This window comes from Podarcis vaucheri (assembly GCF_965113315.1).
Source record: "Podarcis vaucheri genome assembly, chromosome: 12".
NCBI classification, from domain to species: Eukaryota; Metazoa; Chordata; class Lepidosauria; order Squamata; family Lacertidae; genus Podarcis; species Podarcis vaucheri.
In genome coordinates this window covers 35672591-35697956 of record NC_138750.1, presented here as the reverse complement: position 1 = coordinate 35697956, position 25366 = coordinate 35672591, and the positions used below count along the sequence as shown (strand labels likewise).

Genomic DNA, 25366 nt, shown 5'->3' with positions numbered 1-25366 from the left:
AGTCCTGTTTCTGAGGTAAGTGTGCTTTGCAAACTGAAAAGGACTGCAGGTGGAAATGGGCCTTCAAAGTCACTTCACTGTAACACAGAGGCATTTTACAGAAATCTCAAGGCTTATCCTAATTATGGAGCAAACACCGCACTGAAGGCAGGTACCAAGTGTGAATCTATCTAGTGCTGCCAGTCAAGACTTACTGTTTACTGTGCTAGGCCTTAGCCCCAGGACCCACTTTCTAGTGTTAAGTGCCAATGAACTAACCATACAAAGCTGTCTTTGAACACACCCAGAGCATTCTCCTTGCAGCACAGGAAGTTTCAATACCTCCATGAACGCTGCCAGAGGGAAGCAAGCTTCCAGCTCCTACAAGGCCAGCTTTCATCCATGACTCTGGAGCTTGACAACGAAACAGAACCTCCATGCACAAGGGCAGTGTACCTACAAATGTCAGGGAAGGCAGCAAGAGAGGAGAGGCGGCTGCCAGCGGGGAACCTGCTGCTGGAGTTTCCTAGAAGCATCCTGTTGGGAAACGGGACACTGGGCGAGCAAAATGGGCCTGTGGGCTATGCTTTTTAGGAAGCAGCCCTCAGCCCCGGAACCTCTCCGTTTGCGGGGGGGGGGGGAGGGAGAGGCGCTTGCTGGTGCATCTGCATGCTAGCCAAAAGACTCTTCCCTGAGGCCTCGCCTCCTCTTTGGGGTTTCCGGAAGCAGCCCGACCTGCTGGCCTCGGCTTGGCCCTTCCCCCGAGGGGGGAGGGAAGTCCCCTCACCCCCCCCCCCGAAAGCGGGCCAAGCTGCGCCAAGGACAGGCCCTAGGTCAACTCTGGCAGCCTCCCCGCTTCTCCCCTCCCAGCGGCGGCAGCCGCCTGGAGGCCCCGGGGAGCAAGTGGCGCGGCTGCTAGCGGGGCAGAAGCAGCAGCAGCCGCAGCCCGCGCTCTTCTGCGCGCGCCGCCGGAGCTCCGCGACTTACCTTGGCAGCCATGCTTTACCTTGCGCAGCCGGCCCTTTCCCCCTGGCCAGGCGAGCGGAGGCGGCGGCAGCGGCGAGCGGCGTCCTCGCAGACGCACCAACCAGGAGAGAGGAAGCGCCGCCGCCGCCCGCCCATTGGCTGCCGGCGGCCCCCGGGAACCCGCTGCGGCGCGCGTGATCCGCCTGTGTCCTCCGGCCTGGCCGCCCGGGCGGCGCGTGTCAATTCGCCGGCTCCCCGTGGTCCCTTCTCCGGCCAATAAGGTGAAATGTAGCCGCTCCGGCGGGCAAAGCCATCCCGGAGGTGGCGGCGTGGAGAGACTTTATTATTTATTAATTTTTGGTAATTCGTACTTTAACCTCTTGCAGCTGCATCCCGTGGAGAGGAAAGGCTGCATATGTATACGGGTGGGGGTGGCGTAGTCCTGCCCGCGCCTTATCAGAAGTAAAGCCCATTAACTTTAAATGGGATGTGTGCCCTGGTAAGGGGGTGGTATATAGGATTGCAGCCTCAAAGCAGGCGCAAATTCCATGGGTTAAGCCCCGGAAGCTGTTTTGCATGCCTGCCGGCGCTAGGTGAGGTTGAGGAATCCTCAAGAGCCGTGAGATCCCACATTTTGGAATGATTGAGACGGAAGGGACCGGTTCTGCAAATCAAAGTGGTTGAGTGGGCAGTGACTTGAGTCAGCCCTTCAAGTGAAATAGTCCAGAGCTGTTATGGGGTTTATATTCTAATAGCAATATATTGAATTTGGCCCCGTAACGAATCGGCAGCCAGTGCAAATATCCCTCCAGTTAGCAGTTGTGCTGCAGCATGCTGCACTAACTTCGGTTTCTGGACCAAGCACGAGGGGAGTCCTACATGGGATGTATTGCGGTAATCCAGGCATGAAGTCCCTACTACCTGGACTGCTGTGATCAAGTTCTCTCAGGCCAGGAGCAACCACATGCCAGCTGAAGCCAATCAAAGGTGTTCATAGCCACTGAGGCTCAGTGGCGTAGCGTGGATTGTCAGCACCCGGGGCAAGGCAAGTAATTTGCGCCCCCTAACCCGTGGATTTGCGCCCCCTAACCCGTGGATTTTGCAGAGAGACCAGCATGCCCCCTTTCATTGCAGAATGACCAGTGTGCCCCCTTCATAGCTGTCAACTTACAGATTTGAAAATAAGGGACCAGCAGCCTTGAAAATAAGGGACCAGCAGCCAAAATAAGGGACCTGCACCCTCACCTGTTCCAGGCACTCCAGTCTTCCTGTCCTCCTGCAGTCTGGTCAAACTCATGCTGGTAGCTTCGAGAACACTGTCCAACCAACTTTGTAACCAGAGGTTCAACTGAATAGAATCTGAATCACATGCACCACAAGGCCTATGCAGCCTCAACTTAAGATGGCTCCCCGGCCTGGCTTTGCACTGCAAAGTTTGCAGCAGCACGTGCAACAAAATGGCGTCCAGCATTCAAAAAACACCTCAGCTTGCATTACCTAGCCACACATACACAGCCTCCCCCCCTCCCACGAGATCTCCTTTCCTTTTCCCCCACCATGTGCCCCTGCTCCAGACAGACCTTTTCACCAGCAAGGGTGAGTGGGCTGTCGATGACGTATCCATCCGATTCTGATCTGAGCACTCAGCATAGGTAAGTTCAACTTCTGAGCCCCTCTGAGCCAAAGGCAGAAAGCCCAGTCAGCAGCCAAATGAAGCCTCAAGGAAAACCACCGTCACCTCTCCGCTGGGAAGCGCTGAGCAAAGGCGAGTCCCCAGGGAACGCAGCTGATTTGATCAGCACAAGGCATGCAAGCTCCACCCCCCAGTCATTCTTAGACTTCTTATTGGGTGAGCAACACAGCCAAGCAACACAGTTAGAGCCTCCCTCCTCCTTGGCCGGCAGGGAGGGAGGGAGAGGAGCTGCTTCCTTTGAAATTTAAGGGACATCCATCAATAAGGGACAGCAGCGGGACATGGTGCTGGAATAAGGGACTGTCCCTTCAAATAAGGGACACTTGACAGCTATGGCCCCCTTTCAATGCAGAGAGACTTACCTGCAGCGGCGGCTTCTACTCAGTTCCCCGCATCACCACTGGCTCTTTCCTCTCTGGCCTGTGTCACCTGCCGCCGCTGCCAGCTTCTTCTTGCTGCTGCCTGGTCTGGTCTGGTGTGGTTCTCTCCCGCGCTCAGTGCTGCGCTGGGCGGCCGCTGCACTGTCCCCCAGATAGTCCCTCGCTCTCCGCACCGCACACCTGGCACCCCCCACTCCACAGTGGGCGGCGACCCGGTGGCTCGGATCGGATTTGCACAGCCAGCACTGCAGTGAGAGAGAGTGAATGAGCCAGGTAGGGGCAGAGAGCTGCGAGTGCGAGCGCCCCCCCCAGATGTTGTGCCCGGTGTGGCCGGCCCCCCTGCACCCCCACGCTACGCCACTGCTGAGGCTACCAAGGCCTCTACAAAACTGGATCCATAAGCACCTGCAGATTGTGTACCTGCTCTTTCTGGGGAGTGCAACTCTGACTAGGTCAGGAAAATGGCCACTTCCTCAGACATGGGAACCGTTTGCTCACAGTGCCTCCATCTTGTTAACATCTAAGTTTGACTTGTTTTCCTTCATCCCACTACTGCTGGGCCCACACAGCTACTCCTGATTCAGATGCTGTGGAGAAATAGAGCTGAGTGTCATCAGTATACTGATGGCACCTTGCCCCACATCACCTAAGCCCTGGCTGCAGCACTATCATTGGGAATAAAATAGTGCCCTGCAGCACTATTAGTAACTGCTATTAGTTACACTATTAGTAACATAGTGTAACTGCTAGGGAGCCAAAAGTGTTCTCCCAATGCTGCCCTCTGGACTTGGCTACATAGATGAGACTGGAACCACTGTAACATAGTTCCTCCATTTTTGTTGGACTGGTCATGTTGTGCAGATGCCTGATTATCGTCTTCCAAAGCTACTCTATTCCGAACTTAGAAATGGAAAGCGTAATGCCAGTGGTCAGCAAAAGAGGTTTAAAGACTCCCTCAAGGCAAATCTAAAAAAAATTGTAGTATAAACACCAACAACTGGGAAACACTGGCCTGTGAGTGCTCCAAATGGAGAACAGCCTTTTACCAAAGGTGTCGTGGGCTTTGAAGATGCTCAAACGCAGGACAAAAGGGATAAATGTGCTAAGAGGGAGGCACACTTGGCCAACCCTCACCATGATCAACTCCCGCCCAGAAACCTCTGTCCCCATTGTGGAAGGATGTGTGGATCCAGAATTAGCCTCCACAGACACTTACGGACTCACTGCTAAGACCGTGTTCATGGAAGACCTTACATGGCCACAAGTGATCGCCAAAGAAGTTCCTCCAAACCCATCCCACAGAACTGGTCCTGAAAGATGCCATGGTCTATGATACCAAAAGCTACAGCGAGGTTGCACTCCCCTTGTTCTGTTCTTGGCTAAGGTTATCCATCAGGGCAGATGGATCCATTCAGTGCTATGGATATAAAAGACACTGCACATGCTCGGAGAAATTATGTACATATTTCTTATAAATTCAGATGTCCCAAGATTAAACACTGATGTTCAAAACTGTAGCAGTGGCTGCAATCCCATGCACACTTACCACTGACCTTGATGAGACTAACTTCTGAGTAAACATGCATAAGGGTTGAGCCAAAAGACTGAACTGTCTGAACCTAAAACTGTGATTAATTCATTTTTTCCATCCACTTGCCCCAGAGTATTCGGGAATACAGAGAAATACAGCTTGATGTGTGATGCTTTGGATTGCAAATAGAATAAGCAGCTTCCATTGGCACAAGCAGGATTCCCTGTAACAGCCATTGTGCAACCATATCCAGGGCAGAATTAAACCCACTGAATTTAATATGTTTAAACCCACATAACTTGTAGCACTAGGTTAAACATAGGCTAAAGGCCAGGCCAACACATTTCGCTGCCTGAGGCAAAGACAAGATTCCAGGTAGAGTTGAATCTTACTTCAGCACTGGTAACAGGACAGCATCCTTCTTCCTCAGGGTACTTAAGGGAAGCTGGCTAGCTTAAGAGGGGCAAAGCAGGCTGGCTTAGACAACTCAGGGGAATGGGGAAAGGGGATGGGGATTGCAGTTGCCCCAGGATCTGCTGCCCGAATCAGCTTCCTGCCTAATGGTAGGGCCAGCACTTCATAGGATTACATGATGCCAGAGTGTCTGTCAATGTGGGTCTGCACTCCACATGGAATAATGCAAACGCCCTCCCCCCTGGATTCCACCACAATTCTTCCAGGAAGTCTGTCAGCACCACATTGTCCTTGGATTTACACACATGCATGCAGAGTTTGGCACTTAAGGAGGAACTGTTCTTGTGGAACAAGTTTGCACGAAGGCTGTCAAACTACTTTGAAAATAATCTTTCTTAGATGAGTTTCCTCTAGTCAAGGGAAAGAAGCCTTTTCAATCATTGCCAAGTACAATGCAAAAAAAGGGGAAAGGAAAGGGGGGGGGAGAGAGAAAATACCAAAAATAGATATGTTTAACAATCTTACATTTTGCAAACTGTCCCATAAATATTCAGCTTGCTAGATCCTCAGCTGGCCTAAATCAGCACAGGTCTGCAGATTTCAAGGACACCATTCCAATTTACACCAGTTGAGAGTTTTCCTATAACACGCGGAGAACATCTATTCTAAATAAGAAGAAAGTAATTTTTCCCCATGAGTGACAAAAATACTTTGCAACTGAGGATGCCTTTGGCATGAATATATTAAGCGGGGAAATCTTCCCAACTACATGAAACATAATCATCCCTCACATGTGGCAGATTTGTTTACTCTGTAAAGATTCGATGCAGTTGATTAATTATCAGTATCTGCAGAGCGTTAGGGTAACAAGGCAGCTCTGATGAGAGAATTATTGGAGTACATGCTCAGAATACATATCAACTCAAATGTGTCATATATGCTTGGAATATTTATCAGACTGTAATGGACTACTAATATTATTTTTTTGTCCACAATTAGTCAGTGACCATCAATAACTCTCCAGAGACAATGAATTGAGGTTTTTTTCCCTGTAGGATTTTAGCAATCAAGAGAGAGGAAATATTATTCAATCATTTGTACATGATTAATCGCATTCAACCATTAAGCAATTTCTGTCCCCTGAGTTAAATCATTGTTATTCTGAGCTGGTAAAAGATTTGCATAAATGCAAGATGCCAATGACAAAAGAGAAATGAAAATACTATCAAAATAGTTTTAAACTAATAGCCAATGAAACACTGAGTGCCAGAAAGACTGCATATCTGATGTCCATAATTTCCATTCAGACATAAACAGGATAGAGGTGTATGGTTGAAACTAGGTTTAGTCATGCTTTGAATGGACTCAGTGAAATCAGTGAGACTTCCAGTTGTTTGCTCTAAGCATAACTAAATATTTACAGTTCAGTCCTTTAAATGAACTCAGTACATGACCTCAGAACTAAATCTGTTTGAATTCAGTAGGACTTACTCCCACATGGGACTTATTCTGCATATGGTTGCAGCCTTGGTTACAAAAAATAAAAGCCTATACTTTAGTTTATTTGACATAGCACCACAACTTTGGAATCTATCCCCTAAGACAGGCATAGGCAAACTTGGGATACCTGCTGAAGTCTTCAAAGCGGGAGGAACTGAACTTACATAACTTCACAAGCTCATCGAAAAAATCAGGGGGAGAGAGGTGATCCCAACAGACGTTAGGGATGCCAAAATTATTAATCTCTTTAAAAAAAAAGATGATAGAACAGATTACGGAAACTATAAAGTCATCTCTTTATTAGCTGTGGCCTGCAAAATTCTTGCAAGGATGTCGCAAACCATCTCCTAACAATATCCTAAATGGTTTTCGACCTTCATAAGGGACAGTGAACATGACTTTCACCACTCGACAGCTTCAAGAACAATGCAGAGAGCAAAACCAATCCCTGTATAGGCTGAAATCAAAGAGTAAGGTTGCCATAACTTCCATCATAGAACTTCAGTATGTTGATGACAATGTAGTGTGTGCACACTGCGAGGATGACCTCCAAACCATCCTAAATATCTTCACAGAAGTTTATGAAGAGCTGGCCTTGTCGCTCAACATCCAAAAAACCAAAGTGCTGCATCAACAAGCACAAAACAACCCCTCTGCAGCACCACAAATCCAGCTCAATGGTGTAACATTGGAAAGTGTCAATCACTTCTCCTACCTGGGCAGTAATCTCTCCAAAAGGAAAGATATTGATGCCGAAATCCAGCATCACCTGAACTCTGCGAGTGCAGCTTTCTTCCAATTGAAGTGCAGAGTGTTTGAGGACTGGGACATTCTCAGGGAAACCAAAATGCTTGTTTACAAAGCTATTGTACTACCAACCTAAAATGGAAAGTGTAATGCTGGTGGTCAACAAAAGAGGTTTAAAGACTCTCTCAAGGCAAATCTAAAAAAATGTAGTATAAACACTGACAACTGGGAAACACTGGCCTGCGAGCTCTCCAAATGGAGAACAGCCTTTACCAAAGGTGTCATGGGCTTTGAAGACACTCAAACTCAGGACAAAAGGGAGAAACATGCTAAGAGGAAGGCATGTTCGTCAAACCCTCATCGTGATCAACTCCCGCCCGCCTGGAAACCTATGTCCCCACTGTAGAAGGATGTGTGGATCCAGAAGTAGCCTCCACAGTCACTTACAGACTCACTGTTAAGACCATGTTCATGGAAGACAATCTTACTCGGCTACAAGTGATCTCCAAAGAAGAATAAACAAGTATTAGTACTAGATTAAAACATTACAAAAAGAATATAGGGCTACAATTATACAATCAATATTCAATCAATTAATTGACTAATCTTTTTTTTTTAAAAAAATGGTCAAATAAAACAGTCCCCCAAGTAATCAGAAAGTTTTTATTTGATACATGTAATTTAAAAATCTCAGATGACAAGCCCTGCCTTAACAGTGTGATTGCAAGTCCCACTGAGTTCATCTGGACTTACAATCTGTCCATTTGTTTTCCATAGCCATTAAGTATCTTGATATCTAGACAAATATTTTTGTTATAGAAAATCACAGAGTGAATTACAATGAACAAATAAAATCGTTTAGTCTGCCTACAGAGTAATACTCAAAGTAAATAAAAGATTAGTTTTGTCATTTTGTTGTGCACTAATGACCATATATTGCCTTAATGAAAATTGAGGTTGATGTTGGGAAAGCCACAAAGTTTGCATATTTAAGAAAACATGACTATTTTCCAAGATAAAGGGTGCAATCAGCCTCTCATAGAAGTCAACAGCCGATCTCCAATTGATTTTAATGGAAGTCGGTTACACCCACAGCGTCTGTATCCATGTATCTAGGACAGGTGGTTTGAATTAGGAATGGTGGGCTTTGGGGGTTTTCCTCCCCTCTTTTAGTTTGACTATCCAGAGAGACAGGAAGAAGTAAATTATGAAATCAGCTGATTGTGGTTCTGTGGTTTCATGCATCAGAAGCAAGCATGATGTCTTGAGAGCAAATCAGCTATGAAAAGCAACTGTAAAAATGTGATACAGCACAATTGTGTTTATTGTCTTCCAATGATTTCCAGATCTATTTCCTTCCAATTTACAACAGGGGAAGACAACAACTCCAGAGGCTCAAATCTTTTCCTTGTTGTTTCCACAGAGAAAAGAAACTTATTGAAAAGGTGCGTGGAGCTGCAGGGAACATGATGTAAATGTAGGAACCTCTCTCAAATATCCAGAGATCACATGTGTCTGAAGACAGACCCAAGACAAAGGCAACATTTGCAAGTGCTGATATTGCCTGCTGCGCTACAAATTATTAACACACAACCAAAGTGAAAAGGGGCAACACATTTTTTAAGGTTGTTAGGAGACTCCTTTTCCCCTCACAGTTACAATTTCCAGAGTTTCTTAGGCAGAGGCATTGATGGTTAATCCACTCTGGGATAATGCAGCTCTGTGAGGGGACAGGGGTCTTGCAGCAACTCTCAGCACCCTTAACAAAGTACACTTCCCAGTATTCTTTGCAGGAGGCCATGACTGTTCAAAGTGTTATGATACTCCTTCAAATGCCTAATTCCGAAGAGTCCTAAGGCACGCCAATCTGAGTAGAAAAGAGCAGTTGGGCACAACTCCCAGTTGGGGAGTGATCTTATAACATGCCTGTTTTATGAGGAGCAATACATCAGATCTTCCTTTAGGGGGGAAAGGGGTTCACCAGCTTTCCTGGTGTGTAGTACATGTTTTAATTGCTTTTACTGTAGTTTTTTCCCAGTTTTACACTGCCTTGTAATATTTTATATGAAAGTGGTTTGTAAATATTTAAACAAATAAATAAAGGAATCTTTATAAAGAGAGTCCTTTTTTGTGAGACACTTACTAGCAGTAATAAGGCATTAGTGATTTGATCATATAGCCCAGTATTCATCAAGGCCTCTATTTACTAAACACAGCAACAATAATCCTTGACTGCCACAGAGCCTAGGGCTCACCGATTTGAATCCCCACGACGGGGTGAGCTCCCGTTGCTCGGTCCCTGCTCCTGCCAACCTAGCAGTTCAAAAGCACGTCAAGTGCAAGTAGATAAATAGGTACCGCTCTGGTGGGAAAGTAAACTGCGTTTCCATGCGCTGCTCTGGTTTGCCAGAAGCGGCTTTGTCATGCTGGCCACAAGACCTGGAAGTTGTCTGCGGACAAACGCTGGCTCCCTCGGCCAGTAAAGCAAGAATAGCGCCACAACCCCAGAGTCTTCTGCAACTAGACCTAACGGTCAGGGGTACCTTTACCTTTATTGAATAATTTAGGAATTAAGTGTGAGAAAATTGACACGTCAGATGCAAAAGTTCAAGATGGACTAGATTATTAAAAGTATTTTACAAAGCCAATGCAATTTAGTAAGTGGCAAATTTGCAAGCTTTGTAAAGGGGAAAAGTTCTGCCCAATTGTGTTCCTCTGCTGGTGGAAGGGACTTACATCCTATGGAGGCCTCCCTCAGTATAATAGAGAAAGAGGTGATTTTTGCTGATACACATGAACCTCAGATCTGCTTCAGAGGGTTGGAGACCCTCACAATAAGAGGTGGCCTGGGGGGCTGCAAGGGGAGGAGAGTTCGCGAAAATTGCTTACCTCTATTCCACCAAAGTGCCTTCCTTCCATGGAAGTGTGTAGGCACCGGACATAAGGATGATGTGTAAATGCGAGGAAATTGAAAAGAGTTACCTAGGTCTCCATCTCCACTCAATGGGCAACACTGAAATGCATTGAACTCACAGTAATTACAATCCTCAGATTTGTGATTTTTTACAGTTTACGAGTTGTCCCAGGTCCCTTTGAGCAAGTACTGTGATTTATACATATTACATGTATATCTTGCCTTTTATATATCTCCACCATCCCCACCTCTACAACAACCCTATGGCATAGTGACTGGTCCAGAGTTATCCCATGAGCTTCAGTGCTGAGTGGGGATTAAAATCTGGTGCTCCTCCATCCTGGTTCGACATTCTAACTGTTGCAGCACACTGTCCATTCCTAAGAAACCCCAGTCAAATGTGTGCAATATTATGAGCAAGCCATTCCAGCTGGCACAAAGTTTTCGGCGACGCATAGTTGCCAAAATACACTTGAACAGCGCCAGAGTTAGAACCTGGACTAACTTGCCTTGACATATTATTATCACCCCATATAAATCAAATAAAATTCCCTTACATCCTTCTTTTGGCAGTTCCTTTTAGGTTAAGGTCCAATGTACATTTTAAAGTCTTGGGAGGCTTTTCAAATGCTAGAAAAGTGATACATGAAAATGTACTTTAAATTCAAAGTATAATGATGTAGTCCTATGAGATTTCCGCCCCTCAAACCTTTGAGGATTTTCAGAATGCTTTTTATTTTCATAAATTTACCACAGTTTGCTGGCATGAAGTACTATATTACTGCTTCTCCTTATTCAATATTTTTCAATCTATAGAAAGGCACTTTTTAAATCAAAGTCCCTTGTTTCCCCACTACTACGCTGCAAAGTAAGGGTCCAACATCATCAACAAAGTCCTACACATGTATAAAATGTGGAGGTGATTCAGAAGCAATAACTAGTGAAGACTGTTGGTTCATTTCGGGAAGAATCATGGAGGGGTGGTCTTGAAGCAAGTTACCTTCCTAGCTATGCTTTTTTTTCTGGGAAGGAAGCTGGCATTGCTGCTACGGATGAAGGAGAAATTTGATTCAGTTCAAATTTGAACATGAACCTGCCTCATTTTCTGAAATAATTGGCAAACGGAAACAACTATCCTTCAAAATTTGCACTTCTCCAAGTTTTGCAGTGCCGCTCAACACATGCATTTTCTATGCTATTCTTACCAATATATACATTTTTATGCACACTTTACCACAGCACATGCATTTTTGCAAAATTCGGAGAGGTGGGAATTTGGAAGCATGGCTGCACTTTGGTTCATTTGTAGTTTTGGAAAGCATAACTTAGGTAGATTCGTATTTATATGTGAACTGAATAGAATTTCCTTATGTGTAGTTTAGTATAATTGGTTCTCATTCTCCTGCCCAATAGTTATGTTTTATGATGCTTTATGGTTTTAGACTTGTATGTATTTTATAGTGTGAATTTGTATGTTGGAAGTTGCCTCGGTAGGATTGACCCTAAAATATTTTAAATAAATGAAATAAAGTAATGTAACTTTTCCTGGGGAACCTCGGTGCTAACTCTTTCTCTGTGAGTGACATGGTCCCAATCCTGATTGTTCCCCACCTTTTTTGTAACAATAAATAAATAAATCAGGCATGTTAAATGCACTGTGCATTGGCTAGCTTGGCGTTCAATTTGATGCTTGTCCTGTTAAAATCAGCTTTTAAAAAATTAGGTGTGCCTAGGCACATTGCATTACATTGCACTTGCCACAGCAAGAAATGTAGAAATACTGAACTTTACTGGGTGTAAAATAATGGACTTTAAAGTGCTTGAGTAAAATGGCTTCTGGGTGACAAATTTTGGTCCACAAACAGAATGATGCATTCACATGTCACAGCAAACACCGAGGTTTCCCAGTTCATAAAAATATCATAGAATCTTAGTTGGAAGGGACCCAGCGGTCATCTAGTCTAACCCTCTGCAATGCAGGAATCTCAGCTAAAGCATCCATGACAAAATTTCATATCAGCACTTAAAAACAAACAAACCAAACCAGCCATGTTTTGTAGCTTTCCATCTAAAAACAGATGAAAGTCATTTCACAACACTGAAAATAACATTTTAATCCCTGTCACTACAACATTATTTCTAAAAGTATCTACACTTGCGGAATCAAGAAGAAAACCACATCAACATTTGATACAGCCAGGATTAGTCTGCTGTTGTGCAGCAGAATGGCAATAAAACGCTTCTTATTTGTACATTGGTTTCTGTAGACTTGACAGTGAAATGGAACCAATTAAAGAAGGCTAGGTTTGTTGCCGATATGACAGGCCTGGAAAGTGAACCAGCCACTGCAGCCGAAAGGAGAGAGTTAAGCAAGGACTTAATTTTCTTCTTCACATGAGGTGTCTACTTGTCCTGTTTTCCAGAGGGCAATCCTCTGATTAAATGAGTCTGCTATTGGAAAGGCTGCCCTGTCCAAGACCAGCTTAAAGATAAAGAACCATAAGAAAGGAAAGCTGAGGCCTTGGAAGTTGCCTGTCAGCAGTCAGCACCTGGACCACATTCACACCATAGCTTTTAAAGCAATATGAGACCATTTCAAACCATCATGGCTTCCCCCAAAGAATTCTGGGAGCTGTGGTTTGCTAACAGTGCCAAGAGTTGTTAGGAGGCGTCTGAGCAACAATTCCCCATGAAGAGGGATTAATTGTAGCTCCATGATTTAGAAAAGCTGTCCCAGTTTCTGATTTGATCCCAGAATGTCCCGCTTTTCCTTAGGACGTCCCTATTTTCATTGGAGAAATGTTGGAGGGTACAGAGTTATCCGACCTCTGAGCCGTCTGAAGACAATCCTGTATAGGGAAGGTGTTTTTTTAAAAAAAAGTTTAATGTTTTGTTATGTTTTTATATATGTTGGAAGCTGCCCAGAGAGGCTGGGGCAACTCAATAAAATGTGTGGGGTATAAATAGTAAAATTATCATTATGGAATGAGGCGTCCTTATTTTCATCAGATAAATATTGGAGGGTATGTCATCATGCTTTAAAGGTGTGGTGTGAACGTGGCTCAGGACTATGTGGGCACCTGGTCACAGTCTTCCCCCACCATGGTGAGATATATTTCTATTTAAATTATAGCAATGGTTGTAAAAGTACATATACAGTGGTACCTCTGGTTACAAACTTAATTCGTTCCAGAGGTCCGTTCTTAACCTGAAACCGTTCTTAACTTGAGGTAAGTTACTTTAGCTAATGGGGCCTTCCATTGTGCCAGCGCACAATTTCTGTTCTCATCCTGAGGTAAATTTCTTAACCCAGGGTACTACTTCCAGGTTAACGGAGTCTGTAACCCAAAGTGTTTGTAACCCGAGGTACCACTGTATAGAATTAATTAGCTTATGTAAATTTGTGTCTTCTTGATGTGTTAACAGCCGCCTTACCAAGGATGGGAAGAAGATTTACACGTCCTGAATTTTTACTGAATCTATTTACTTCTGAATTTTGCATTGCCATTCTTTCTTTGCCCTCTTATTATTTTCCTTTGAATCCATTATATATGCTATATACAGCCTTATTTTATTAAAGGGTGGGTGGGGAGAGGGCACACGAAAGTTCTGGGGCTGCTGTATATGGTTGTTTACTCTTCTCAGATCTCTCCAATCCAGCTTCTAAAGTAAGGCATAAAAGATGGCTGTTTGACAACTCGGGGAGATTTATCAGTCTTCAAATATATTTTAATGAACAGGAAAGGTCTTAAAATCCTTGCATTGTGACTGTACCCTTTGAAAGGGGTTTAATTTCTTGTAGGCGTATGGAGTCTGCTCAGCCTCTTAGCCGGCTGATATAATCACAAAACAGGCAAAAGCAGTAAGTTGGTTTCTATAATTAAATCTTTTCCAATTCTAGGGCTTTGCTTCCTGCTCCCACCCCTTGATTCCCACATGAAATCATTGGCCATTATACCTTGCCATTCCAAAGGTTATTCACTCAATGCTTCACCTGGTATAGTCTTTGAAACTTTTTTTTTAAAAAAAGTTTACGAAACACTTCAAAGTTTTCAGAGGTTTTTCTTTCCTCCTAAAGAAGCACAAATGAAGGCTTATAGTAGAGCTTTTTTTGTTTTTGTTTTCTCCGAGCAGTTAATAAATTGCATTTTGACTGTTTCAAAAAAACAAGATGATACCCTTCATTCAAGGCCAATTAAACAAGCCTAGCACTGTGACATTAAATGATCTCTTGTTCTAATATGGAAGATGGGATGGAGGTGTGGCAGAGTGGTACTGTTCAGAAAGTAACTAGGGGTGGATTTAAACACAGGAACACAGCACTGTAAATGAGTCAGAAATTAGATAGTTAGAGGAAATATCAATGCCCGCGTGTTATTAATTAAACTCAAATTCCCGAACATGGCTCTACTTTGAGCTAGCCGCATGTTTCACACGGTATGTATTTTAAAGTTTGTTTTCCAGTTTCTGCACATGTTTTGACATGCAGAAACCAGGGAATAGATGGCGTCCAAGCATTAAGAAAAACATCTCTTTGCCTTGCCTCCGGTTGTATAGTGGCACTTTGTTATCCTACATGACAGTACATGACAGACCCTGGATACAGTATGATTTAAGAAACTTCCTCAAGAGGTTGAAGAGAGGAAATGCTAGAGTCTGCCCTCCCTTCCATGAGGCACTACAAGGGTTATCTCTTGCAAATCTTGAAGATTAATGGAGGAGAGAGGCCACATGGGAGTTTGCCGGTTAAAGAAGAAGAAGAAAAGACCAGAAATGTTGAAGCTAACCTGAGAATATCAGCACCTTTACCTAATTGCTGATGTTAGCTTTTTACATTTTGATTTAAAGATCCTCACTGGAAAATAATTATAGGTGCAGAGAATTCAAGCGTGCCTATGTTACCTCATAAATCTGCACTTACAACAACCTTTAAAGGTAGATCACGTGTATTATTTCTATACTGCTAATAGGGAGGTGATAAGAACTGGATAAGAAGTAGATAAAAAGTGTTTCTGAGCAGCGACGCCCTTCAGGGATCCTTGCAATACGCAAGGTCTCTATCCATACACGTTCCATCTGCCACAGTGATGGGCATTTCGCTAAGGTTTAAAAATACCTGGAATTCAACCGCATTTTGTCATATTTTACAAAGCATCTCTAGCACCAACTGATGTGCAATACCATTTTTACCAATACTGTTACAAGCTGTGGTAACAGTAAAATCATCAGGGTATGATTGCTCAGGAAAATACACCGCCGATACCTTCCTCTGTCAAGTGGAAGCAACTTTTTATAAATTTCAAGTAAGTTGGAAAGATGGATAGAAAACAAGAAGAGGTTAAAGGAACAGAAATATGGAAATTCCTTTGAAATAACTGTCAGAAAAGGCATTTTTTTTCTCATTTCAAAACATTCTTCAATAATGTGCTCAAATCTCCTGCTTTTTAGCAGTATTAATAATGCAGATTCATTCCTACCATCTAGCTCGGTCCATAGCTCAGTGCCATATACAAATGCTCTGAAGGAATATGATTACCAATGTGCCTAACCTCACAGAAGCTCAATTTTCCGGGCTCTGCTGCCAAGAGAGAGTCTGCAATGTTCCCTGATGCCCTCATTACTCCTGTTTTCCAAATTCAATGACCTAATCCAGATCTAGCCATTGCCGTTGGCTTGCAAATTTATTCTGTGTAACTTAGTGCTGACTTCAGTACATATTTCCCCCCAGAATACAGTGGGAGTTGTTGTTTATTCTAGGGCCTGGATCTGACGGACCTCAAGACCAGTTTAATCCCCCAAGGAAGCTGTGTGTTTCTTAACACAAAACCACATGGGAAATCTTCTTTTTTTTAAAGTATTTTTTGATATAATATGGAGTTTGCTACTGACAGATCTGAACCTTACGAAGCCAGATCATCATGTGGCAGTCAGGAATCATACCAGGAGGTCACAACTGAGGGCAGGGATGGGGAACCTCAGCCTGGGGGGGGGGACAAAGGCACCTCTCCAGGCCTCTCCATTTCGCCACCGGGACATTTTCCAGGCCACATCCCTCACACGCACTGCTTTGCAGTCTCTTTGGGTGTTTTTGCCTGCCTGTGAAGAGTCCTTGAACTCTTATCAAGCTTCTCACTTTCTTGATGGAGGCTCTGGGAGGGCAGAAACTATCCTGTGCCCACTTTTGCCTCTGGCCTTGCCCACCACTGGTATGTGAAGCCCAGGAGGTAGCCCAGAAGGGAATGCCACCCTTGAGGTAAAAACAGGTTTCTGTCCTTAACTGAGGGGGTCGAGTTGGGAGTTGGAGCTGCAGACATTAGAACAAGATGAGAGCCAACAAGATGAGAGATTTATTGTATGAGAAAAGTCCCAGCCTGTTCAGGAAGCATTCATCATCATAACGTGCTTGCATGCTGCCTTTCCAAAATAAACCATGCTCAAGGTAGCCTACAATATGCAAAAATAGGGAGCCTCCCAACAACTCTCATTCCCCTTAAGAAACTACAGTTCCCAGGATTCTTGGGGGAGGCGATGACTGCTTAATAAAGTGGCACCTCGGTTTTCAAACATAATCCATTCCGGAAGACCGTTTGACTTCCAAAACGTTGGGAAACCGAGGCGCAAAGGGCAGTCTGCAAATTTACAGAGAAAATTGAGAAAAATACAGTGGTACCTCAGTGGAAGCTGTTCGACTTCTGAGGCACGTTCAAAAACAGAAGCATTTACTTCCGGGTTTTCGGCATTTGAAAACCAAAACATTTGACTTCCAAGATGCTCAGAAACTGAGGTACCACTGTACTGTGTATGATACTGTACAGATGGGGCCCATGCTTCAAAATATAACAAAATTTTACCAGTTAAACAAGAAGGCAATGAAAACATCTAATTGAGAAATCCCCTTATGATTCGTAATGCCGAACAATAAAATACAAAACACCACCCCAAGAATAGCAAAAAATCCCAACTCCAAAATTAAATATTGACCGCAACAAAAGCCCCTAAGTGACTCCCCACTCTGATATTTCTAGGGACCCAGAGTTTTTCTAGACTCACAGTAAGAGTCCTTTAACAGTTACAGTTTATGTACCCCTCCAAAAAAAAAAAAAACAAAACCCCAGAAGGGCAAATCAGGGCACCCCCTATCCCACCACTCACTTGCTCTCTCACCCCCTCCCTCACCTGCTTGCACACCCACTCGCCCCCCTCCCCATCTCATAGCTTTTTTCGCAACCTCTGCCTCCTCCTGCTCCACCTGCACCACATCCTGCTTCCGGAAGTGCTGTGAGAGAAGGAGGAAGAAGAGTGGTGAAGCCTTGGGCCAAGGTAGGTATTGCTTCTTCCCACCCTACCCCATCTCACTCTGGTGTGAGCCAACTGACTCATGCCATAAAGGTAAAGGTAAAGGGACCCCTGACCATTAGGTCCAGTTGTGGCCGACTCTGGGGTTGCGGTGCTCATCTCACTTTACTGGCCGAGGGAGCCGGCGTACAACTTCTGGGTCATGTGGCCAGCATGACTAAGCCACTTCTGGCGAACCAGAGCAGCGCATGGAAACACCGTTTACCTTCCCGCCAGAGCAGTACCTATTTATCTACTTGCACTTTGCCGTGCTTTTGAACTGCTAGGTTGGCAGGGACTCATGCCATGGATTGGGGCAAAAAATGCCTGTCTTTTGGTCCCATGCTCTGACATGACAAGAGCACAGGAGCCAAAACAGACCATCCAGGATTGAGATGAGAAGCCGGGCCAGCTTCTGTCAATCTGGGATGTCCCACTTAAAACGGGACCGTTGTGCGGTAGGCAGTTTTGTAGCTGGGTTCAGGGCCACGAGGAAATAGGCCAGCAAAACAAGAGATTAGACTCTGCCGTGAAGCCTTTCTAGCTACAGTGGTACCTCGCGCTGCTGCAGCACGATTTCTGTTCTCATCCTGAAGCAAAGTTCTTAACCTGAGGTACTATTTCTGGGTTAGCGGAGTCTGTAACCTGAAGCGTATGTAACCTGAAGCATCTGTAACCCAAGGTACCACTGTAGCACCCACTGAAACCACTCCTGTAGTTGAACATTGAGTACCCAGCACTAGGCCCAAACTTGGGATTCAATGCATGTGGTAGCTGTGCCAATGGGTTTAACCATCAAAGCTGCCTTATACCGAATCAGACATTGGTCAGTCTAGTCCAGTATTGCTTGCACTGACTGGCAGCTGAGCTCCCCAGGTTTCAATCAGAGATCTGTCCCAACACCTGTTATTTTATCTGTTAGAATGGAAATGCCAGGACTGGGCCTCCTGCATGCAGAATACTTGTTTCTAGCCAGAATAGATCCTGCAAAATGTTCAAAGTTTTTTTTAAAAAAATCCCTCTGAGCTAGGCATGCTAATGTGGATCTCTGGATTGCAGCCAAATTGTTAAAAATTATTTTCAAAACCTCAATGAAGGCTCTATCAGGGAATTGGTTGACTAAGACATCGTTATTTCAAACGATATATATTAAAAAGACCCCAATAGTTACAGTAAGCTCAAGAGTGACCTTTCCTTGTGGGACAATATGAAGGCACTTTAGACCATCCCTTTGATTATACCGATCTAACTAAGGAAGAGGTATTATTATTTTTGTTCTAGGGAACGATCTACTGAATTACACATGTCTAGGCTGTCACTCACAGTGGCAACACAGCGAAGGGAACTTCTTTGATCTCTGGAAAGTTAAAAGTTGCAGACAGCAGGAGTCCGTGATGAAGGTAAAGTTAATACGCAGATCCCGGAGCTCGTGTAGCAATGGAAAAGGTAGATTATGAGCCATACCTTGTTAGTTGCCTTGACCTGTTATTGATCATTGCGCTAATAGCTATTATGCTAAGATTGTGATAAGAATCTGGTAAGGCTTAGAAGGTAATGACCAGCTAAATTGCTATAGTTACATCACAGTTTAACTTGATTTTGCAGACTTTATGGAAATAAATCAGTTAGTTTGCCGTTCAGATTACATTATATCCTCTGGCGTTGTGAAGACTAAGGTTTTCACATTAAGCAAGATTCCAGGTCTCATCTGTTTCAGATACTCTAAGCAAAGCTCCTTCATCGCCCCTAGATTCAGCTGGGTCTTGCTGAATAAATACAGCGATGAAATGGTTGTTGTTTAAAAAGGACACAATCAGTATGTGTCGAGACAGAAGCCATTGTTGTTTTCTTTTGACTTCAGTAAGAAGGCAGATGATGATGATTATTATTATGTATAGACTGCAAAAAGCCATTGAAGCAGCATATAGGGTAAAAGCAGAATAAAACAACCCAAACCTGAATTTGCCCACGTGTGATTGAAAACTCCTCAAAAACGGTGACAATCTGCAAGTGTCCATTAAGCAGGATTCACGGTCCTCCGCTTCAGAGGTTATAAACCTGTGCCTTAAATGGCCCACGTCAGATTGCAGGTTCAGGCTGACAAGATTGGGAGCAGAACATGTCAGTATGGAAGAGAAAACATGCAGGGGTTCATGGGAGAAAGAATGCATGTGAGCACATGCAAGTGAAAGGAAGAATCTGGACTGATGCTGAGGTGCAGGTGAAACTGAATGAGAACATATGTGACTATGAGTATAAGAAGTAGAAATACCATACAGGTGAGAGTATTGTGCAGGTAAGAATGTATGGGTGTGTCCGAATCAATCAATTATCTATTTATTTATTACATTTATATACCTGTAACTTCCTGTGGTATGTTGCAAGTTGTTATACCACAAATGGTGCAGTGTTGCTTTTTCTGTCCAACATTATTTTTGTGCTTCAGTGCCCTCCGGACAGCAATAGTGCAGTAACCTTCAGGAAGCATCACAGAATAACTAATAACATGGAATGTTGTGTGGATAATGCAGCATAAATCCATCACTGATGTGCACTGTTTATTGCATCAATGACATGTCACAGAAAACAACCACACTGTTATGTACTGAGCTGAATCCTAGAACAATAGAATCCAGAATGCAGCAGTCTGATTGGTCCGCAGGAGCCACCCAATCCAGCTCCAGGTGGAAGTGAATCAGTGACCTGATTGGCCTGCAGGAGCAGCCAATCAGGCTCCTGGATGAAGTGAATCAGCCAATCAGGCTTCTCGAGGAGGTGAATCCGCGACCTGATTCACCTACAGGAGCAGCCTGGAATTAGCCAATCACATGGGGCCCATGGTGTAAATAATGTATGTATAAGTTTCATTCATTTCTACTATGAGCTGAATAAAGAGCATAAAATTCACACTCGCCTCTGAGTATATTTCACGCACCCAGTCTGGAGAAGTCCATTGCCAGCCATTTAGTATTCAACTCTTTGGCTTCAGGCCTCTGGTAAAGAGTTGTTGCTGGCAAAAGACAGAAATGTAAATTAACAGATGGATGGATGTTGCATGATTTTTAATTCTTCTAGTTTGGGTGGTATCCTGGGTGCTCACTCAACTCCCTTAAGCAGCATGCTAGGGACATATAATGCTATGTTTCTCCATCCTAGAGTGCACTTACTTTAAAAGCGTTCCCAAACCATCTCTTGGAACCATCTTTCCATTTGTTTAAGTGGTTCATTCTTGGAGTGCAGTTTTCTTATTCTTATGGGGAGAAATGCTTACTTATCTATGCAGTCTTTAGATTCTGAAAGTAGAGGCCTAGAAAGCTGCTGCGATATGACCCATTTAAAAACAACAACAACTGGGAATTTAGGTGCTTAAATGTCAAAATAGTGTGTTTCGTTAAAGCAGTATAATATATACACAACTCCTTCAAGTCATCAGACAACACCTTTGAACAAAGAAAAATCAATTTTAAAAGTCAAATATTGCCATTAAAATTGAATATTTGATATTCTGGAATGGATGGGTGGATAACTTTCCAGCATTTCTAAAGAAACAGTGGAGGATTTTGCCTTAGCTGCATGCACACTATGCCTTTAAAGCATATTTGGAGCACATTCTTTCCCTCAAAGAGTTCTGGGCCTGTTTTCTGGGAACTGTAGTTCACAGAATTACAATTCCCAGCAACCCTTAACAAACAGACTTCATTTTCTCTGGGATGGGGAGCAGCCAGGATCTCTGACACCTGTGAGGGATTTAATCAGTCTGCAACCTCCATCTTGGAACTGAGCCTGCTAGTAGACCTCATGGATACATCATCAGTCTGATTTTTGTACGTCTTCCACCACCTCTGCCACCTTTATATAACATCTTGCCTCATGAAGAGCTGTGGAAAACTTGAAAGTTTGGCGCTTCCCCACTTACAGATCAACTTTATAAACAGGAAGAACAACCTGTATCTTAACTTGGTCATACTCAGACTCACGGAAAGTAATGGACATGAAACATTTAGTTCCAATGGGTTTACCCATTTAAGGCAGATCTACACTATACATTTCAACTCTCACATATTCAACTCTCACAACTTTCTCCAAGAGAATCCTGGGAACAATAGTTTTCCCCTCACAAAGCAGCATCTTTTAACAATCTACAGTTTCCAGAGTTATTGGGGGACAGTAATGTGTTTTAATTGTGTGCTGAATGTGCTTTGAAGGCATAGCGTTGACCTGGCTTTAGTTGGATACAGCCCCAGGAAAAAGAAATGCAATAGATGGCTGAAAAGGAAATAAACTGAGGATCTTTGGCGGAGGAAAGTTTGTGGAGAAAACACTGTAAGGGCAGCCTTGGTGGAGCATAACTGACTAAGCCGATTGAGAAGACCAAATGTGAATGTGTTGGGTGTACATTCCTTGCTCTGACTTCCTATGTGTATCACTACCCTGTTGGCCTGGCTGTAGCTTTCCTGGCCATTTCCCACAAGCCAAAAATGCTACAAAACAACCCTGCTGAGGAAGTTTATGGCTAACCTGGCATCGGACCTGTTTTCGTGTTTTTAAGTGCAGCCAATATCAAGCGATGGATGCTTCTGCACACCCCTTAAGTCTCACAGAATGTGACTGTGATGTGTGTGTGTTTTGCCTGGCCTCAGATGTGAAAACCACAAGCAGAGGCCCCCCACATGGATTGCCATGTTTAGCTTTTAGAAAGAACGGGAAGTAGCAGGGAGAATGGCCTTTAGTTTTCTTAGGGGGGCCTTGTCAACAGCCTTTTGCTATGTTCATCAAAGGACACTAAAACCAGTGGAGAGACTGTGGTTGTTATTCAAGACACGTCACTGGTCTTCCATGAAATGTTGTAAATAGGTTGTTTTTAAAAATTAACATAACCCACATGGAGTGATCCTGTTCCCTTAGTGACTTTTACATCAAAGGCTTTGCAGGGGAATTAAAAAATAAATAAAAATTTAGCATCTAGTTGGAGACCTCTTGATGGGCTTAAGATTCTGTCAGGGAACTGACATCAGAGGGAAAGGAGGTGATAGGGCTCCCAGAGACTGGGAGAGACTCAACAGCCAAAGCAGGGACCAGCAGGGGGAGCGCGGGGTCTCTGGAGGAGGATCTCAGGGATACTGAGAGAGATGCAGCAGCGCAGGCAGGAAGCAGGGGGGAGAAAGGGGTGAGAGACACGTCCAGTGAAAATAGTGGGGAGGTGTCAGAAGCAATTGCAGGGAGACCCATGCTTCGTCGGAAGCTGTCACGTCGTGAGTCCAGGAGACGTGTTTCCGTTAAGGAACTTCTTTGTTGGAGGCGTTTCCGCAAACAGCCACTGTCGGACTCTAACAGTGACTAGAGCAGACATGTCTGAGGAGCTCTGTCACACACAGAGGTTTGTGGGGCCGCACAAACTCTGAAGGGGCACCATTTTAAGCACAAGCAGCTAATCATCCCCTGATAGCAGTCCGACAGTCTCTGTACGCTGCCTGTGCAGGAGAAAGCATCATGAGCGACCCAGCCGGAGCCGGAGGAGCAGGGGGAGGAGCTGATCCAAGCTTGGAAGAAAGATGCCGAGCATTGGAGGTCCAACTGGCGCTGCAGACGGCGAGGCTCGAGGAGAGGAGGGCTCAAGATGCAGACAAGAAGGGGAGAACCACTCAGTTCCCCAGAAAGGTACCAGGATTGGTGCAGAAGTTTGGGGGGGACCCCAAGGATTACCATGCCTTTAGGACTGAAATGCAATATGCCCTGAATGTCCAGTTTGATGAGTTCCCTGATGAGGAATCTCGAGTTGCTTTTGTAATTGGGCATCTTGAGAAGGGCGCGCGAGACTGGGTTCGACCCCTGATGGCAACGCACAACGATATCCTAAAGGACACTATGAAATTTTTTCGTGCAATGGATATCATGTTTTCCAGCGACATTGAGGAAGGGGTGGTGCGCAGACAGTTAATGGCTTGCAAGCAGGGAAGCAGATCTGTCCGTGAGTACTGGACTGAATTTACCATGCTGATTCACAGATTGGGGTGGGATTTATCGGCAGCACCCATTCAGATGCTATTTGAAGAAGGTCTTTCTTCAGCTGTGAAAGACGAGCTGGCCAGGAGCCCCAGGGCGGTGTCTATGGATCAGCTGACCAAATCTGCGCTGACCATTGGAGCGCGCCAGGAGGCAAGAGCCTTGGAGAGGCGGGAAGGGAGAGGGGAACGTTGGAAGGAGTTACGCATTCCAGACATTCCTGAGCCAGCTTTCCCGCCGGCAGAGCCGATGGAAATCGGAACAGCCCGCGCGCGCGCAGTTTCAAAGCCCAGTGAGGGGGCGAAGAAGGAGGGAAAGGGAGCCCGGAAATGCTATCTCTGCCAACAGCCAGGCCACTTTGCCAGAGTCTGCCCCCAGAGGAAGGAATGGCAAGGAATGGTGGGGGCTGTTGAGGGGGAAGAGCAGGGAGAAACGGAGCAGGTAAAAGCCAACGCCTGGTTGCCATCAGGGCACTGCAGCCAGGCCAAAGAGCAGTGAAAGTGCCCCTTCCCCAAGTGCCAGTGCCAGAAGCTCCTCGACCGGCTCTAGTGATTGAAGTGTCGCTAGAGCTGCAAAATGGACACCCCCTAAAAATAAAGGCACTGTTGGACTCAGGCAGCTCCTGCAATTTTATGAGCAAGGAGTTTGCTGCTGAACACCAGATACAGACTATCCCTTTAAGCAACCCCCTGCAGGTGACCACGATCGATGGCAGGGAACTGTTGGGAGGAGGAGTCAGCTTGCAGACCATCCCAATGATAATGAGGGTGGCAAGGCACACAGAACTGATAGCGTTTAATGTGGCCACCTTGGGAGGTGCTCCCATTATTTTGGGAATGAGCTGGCTAGCCCTACATGATCCGCTGGTGGGCTGGCATCAAAGAGTGGTTTCCTTCGGTTCCGCACATTGCTTAGAACACTGCAGGGGGGAAAAGGGGTCAGCAGGGGCCCAAGCCACCCTGGCAGGGACTGAAGTAGTGGAGAAGGGGAAGGTGCCACCACAGTATGCTGATCTCAGCGACGTGTTCAGCGAGAAGGAAGCTGACCAACTACCTCCGCATAGACCCTTTGATTGCCAGATCAATTTACTCCCTGGAGCACAGCTTCCTGTAGGCAAGTTGTATGCCATGTCAGACAGGGAAATGCAGGAGTTGCGAGCGTTCATTGACAAGAACCTGAAGAGGGGCTTCATCAGAGAGTCCAAGGCAGCGGGGGGTAGCCCAGTGTTTTTTGTGGACAAAAAAAACACGGACAAGCCGAGGCTGGTATGTGACTTTCGGGCCCTAAATGCAGTGACAGAGCCGGCGGCTTTTCCTATGCCCAGGATTGATGATATTTTGACCAGGGTGCGGAAGGGAAAGATTTTTACAAAGCTGGACCTAAGGGGGGCGTACAACCTGATACGTATAAGGAAAGGGGATGAATGGAAGACCACCATGTTCACCCCTTTGGGGGCATTTGAATACTTAGTTATGCCTTTTGGATTACAAACAGGCTCCGCGTGTTTTCAAGCTTTCATGAACCACGTACTGGGGCCTTTGCTCTACAAGAATTGCGTGGCCTTCTTAGATGACGTGTTGGTGTATTCGGAGAATGAGGAGCAACATGTGAGAGACGTCAGAGAAGTGTTGAGCAGGCTGCAAGCCAACAGACTGTGGGTGAAACTGGAGAAGTGTCAGTTTCATACCAAGGAGGTGGAATTCCTGGGGTACCGCTTGTCAGATAAGGGGTTGGCCATGGACCCCGGCAAGGTTCAAGCGGTGCTGGAATGGAAAACACCCAAGACCAAGAAGGATGTGCAGAGGTTCCTAGGGTTTGGAAACTTTTATCGTAAGTTCATCCGCAACTTCGCCCACCTGACGGCGCCCATCACGGACTGTCTCAGCAGCAAAAAGAAGTTTGTT

At 45.0% G+C, this 25366-nt stretch overlaps 1 protein-coding gene across 2 annotated transcripts in view; it reads right to left on the bottom strand.

Moving 5' to 3' along the window:
• The window catches only part of SLC25A13 (solute carrier family 25 member 13), a 111505-nt gene extending 110432 nt beyond the window's left edge, over positions 1 to 1073 (bottom strand). The window contains exon 1 of one of the 2 annotated variants that reach the window (XM_082193931.1): positions 967 to 1073. In XM_082193931.1, coding sequence (XP_082050057.1) covers positions 967 to 978 — 12 coding nt within the window. In that variant the 5' untranslated portion in view covers positions 979 to 1073. The remainder of the gene's footprint in view (positions 1 to 966) is intronic. The other variant, XM_082193930.1, reaches the window with a different exon arrangement.
• Between the last annotated feature and the right edge of the window lie 24293 nt (positions 1074 to 25366).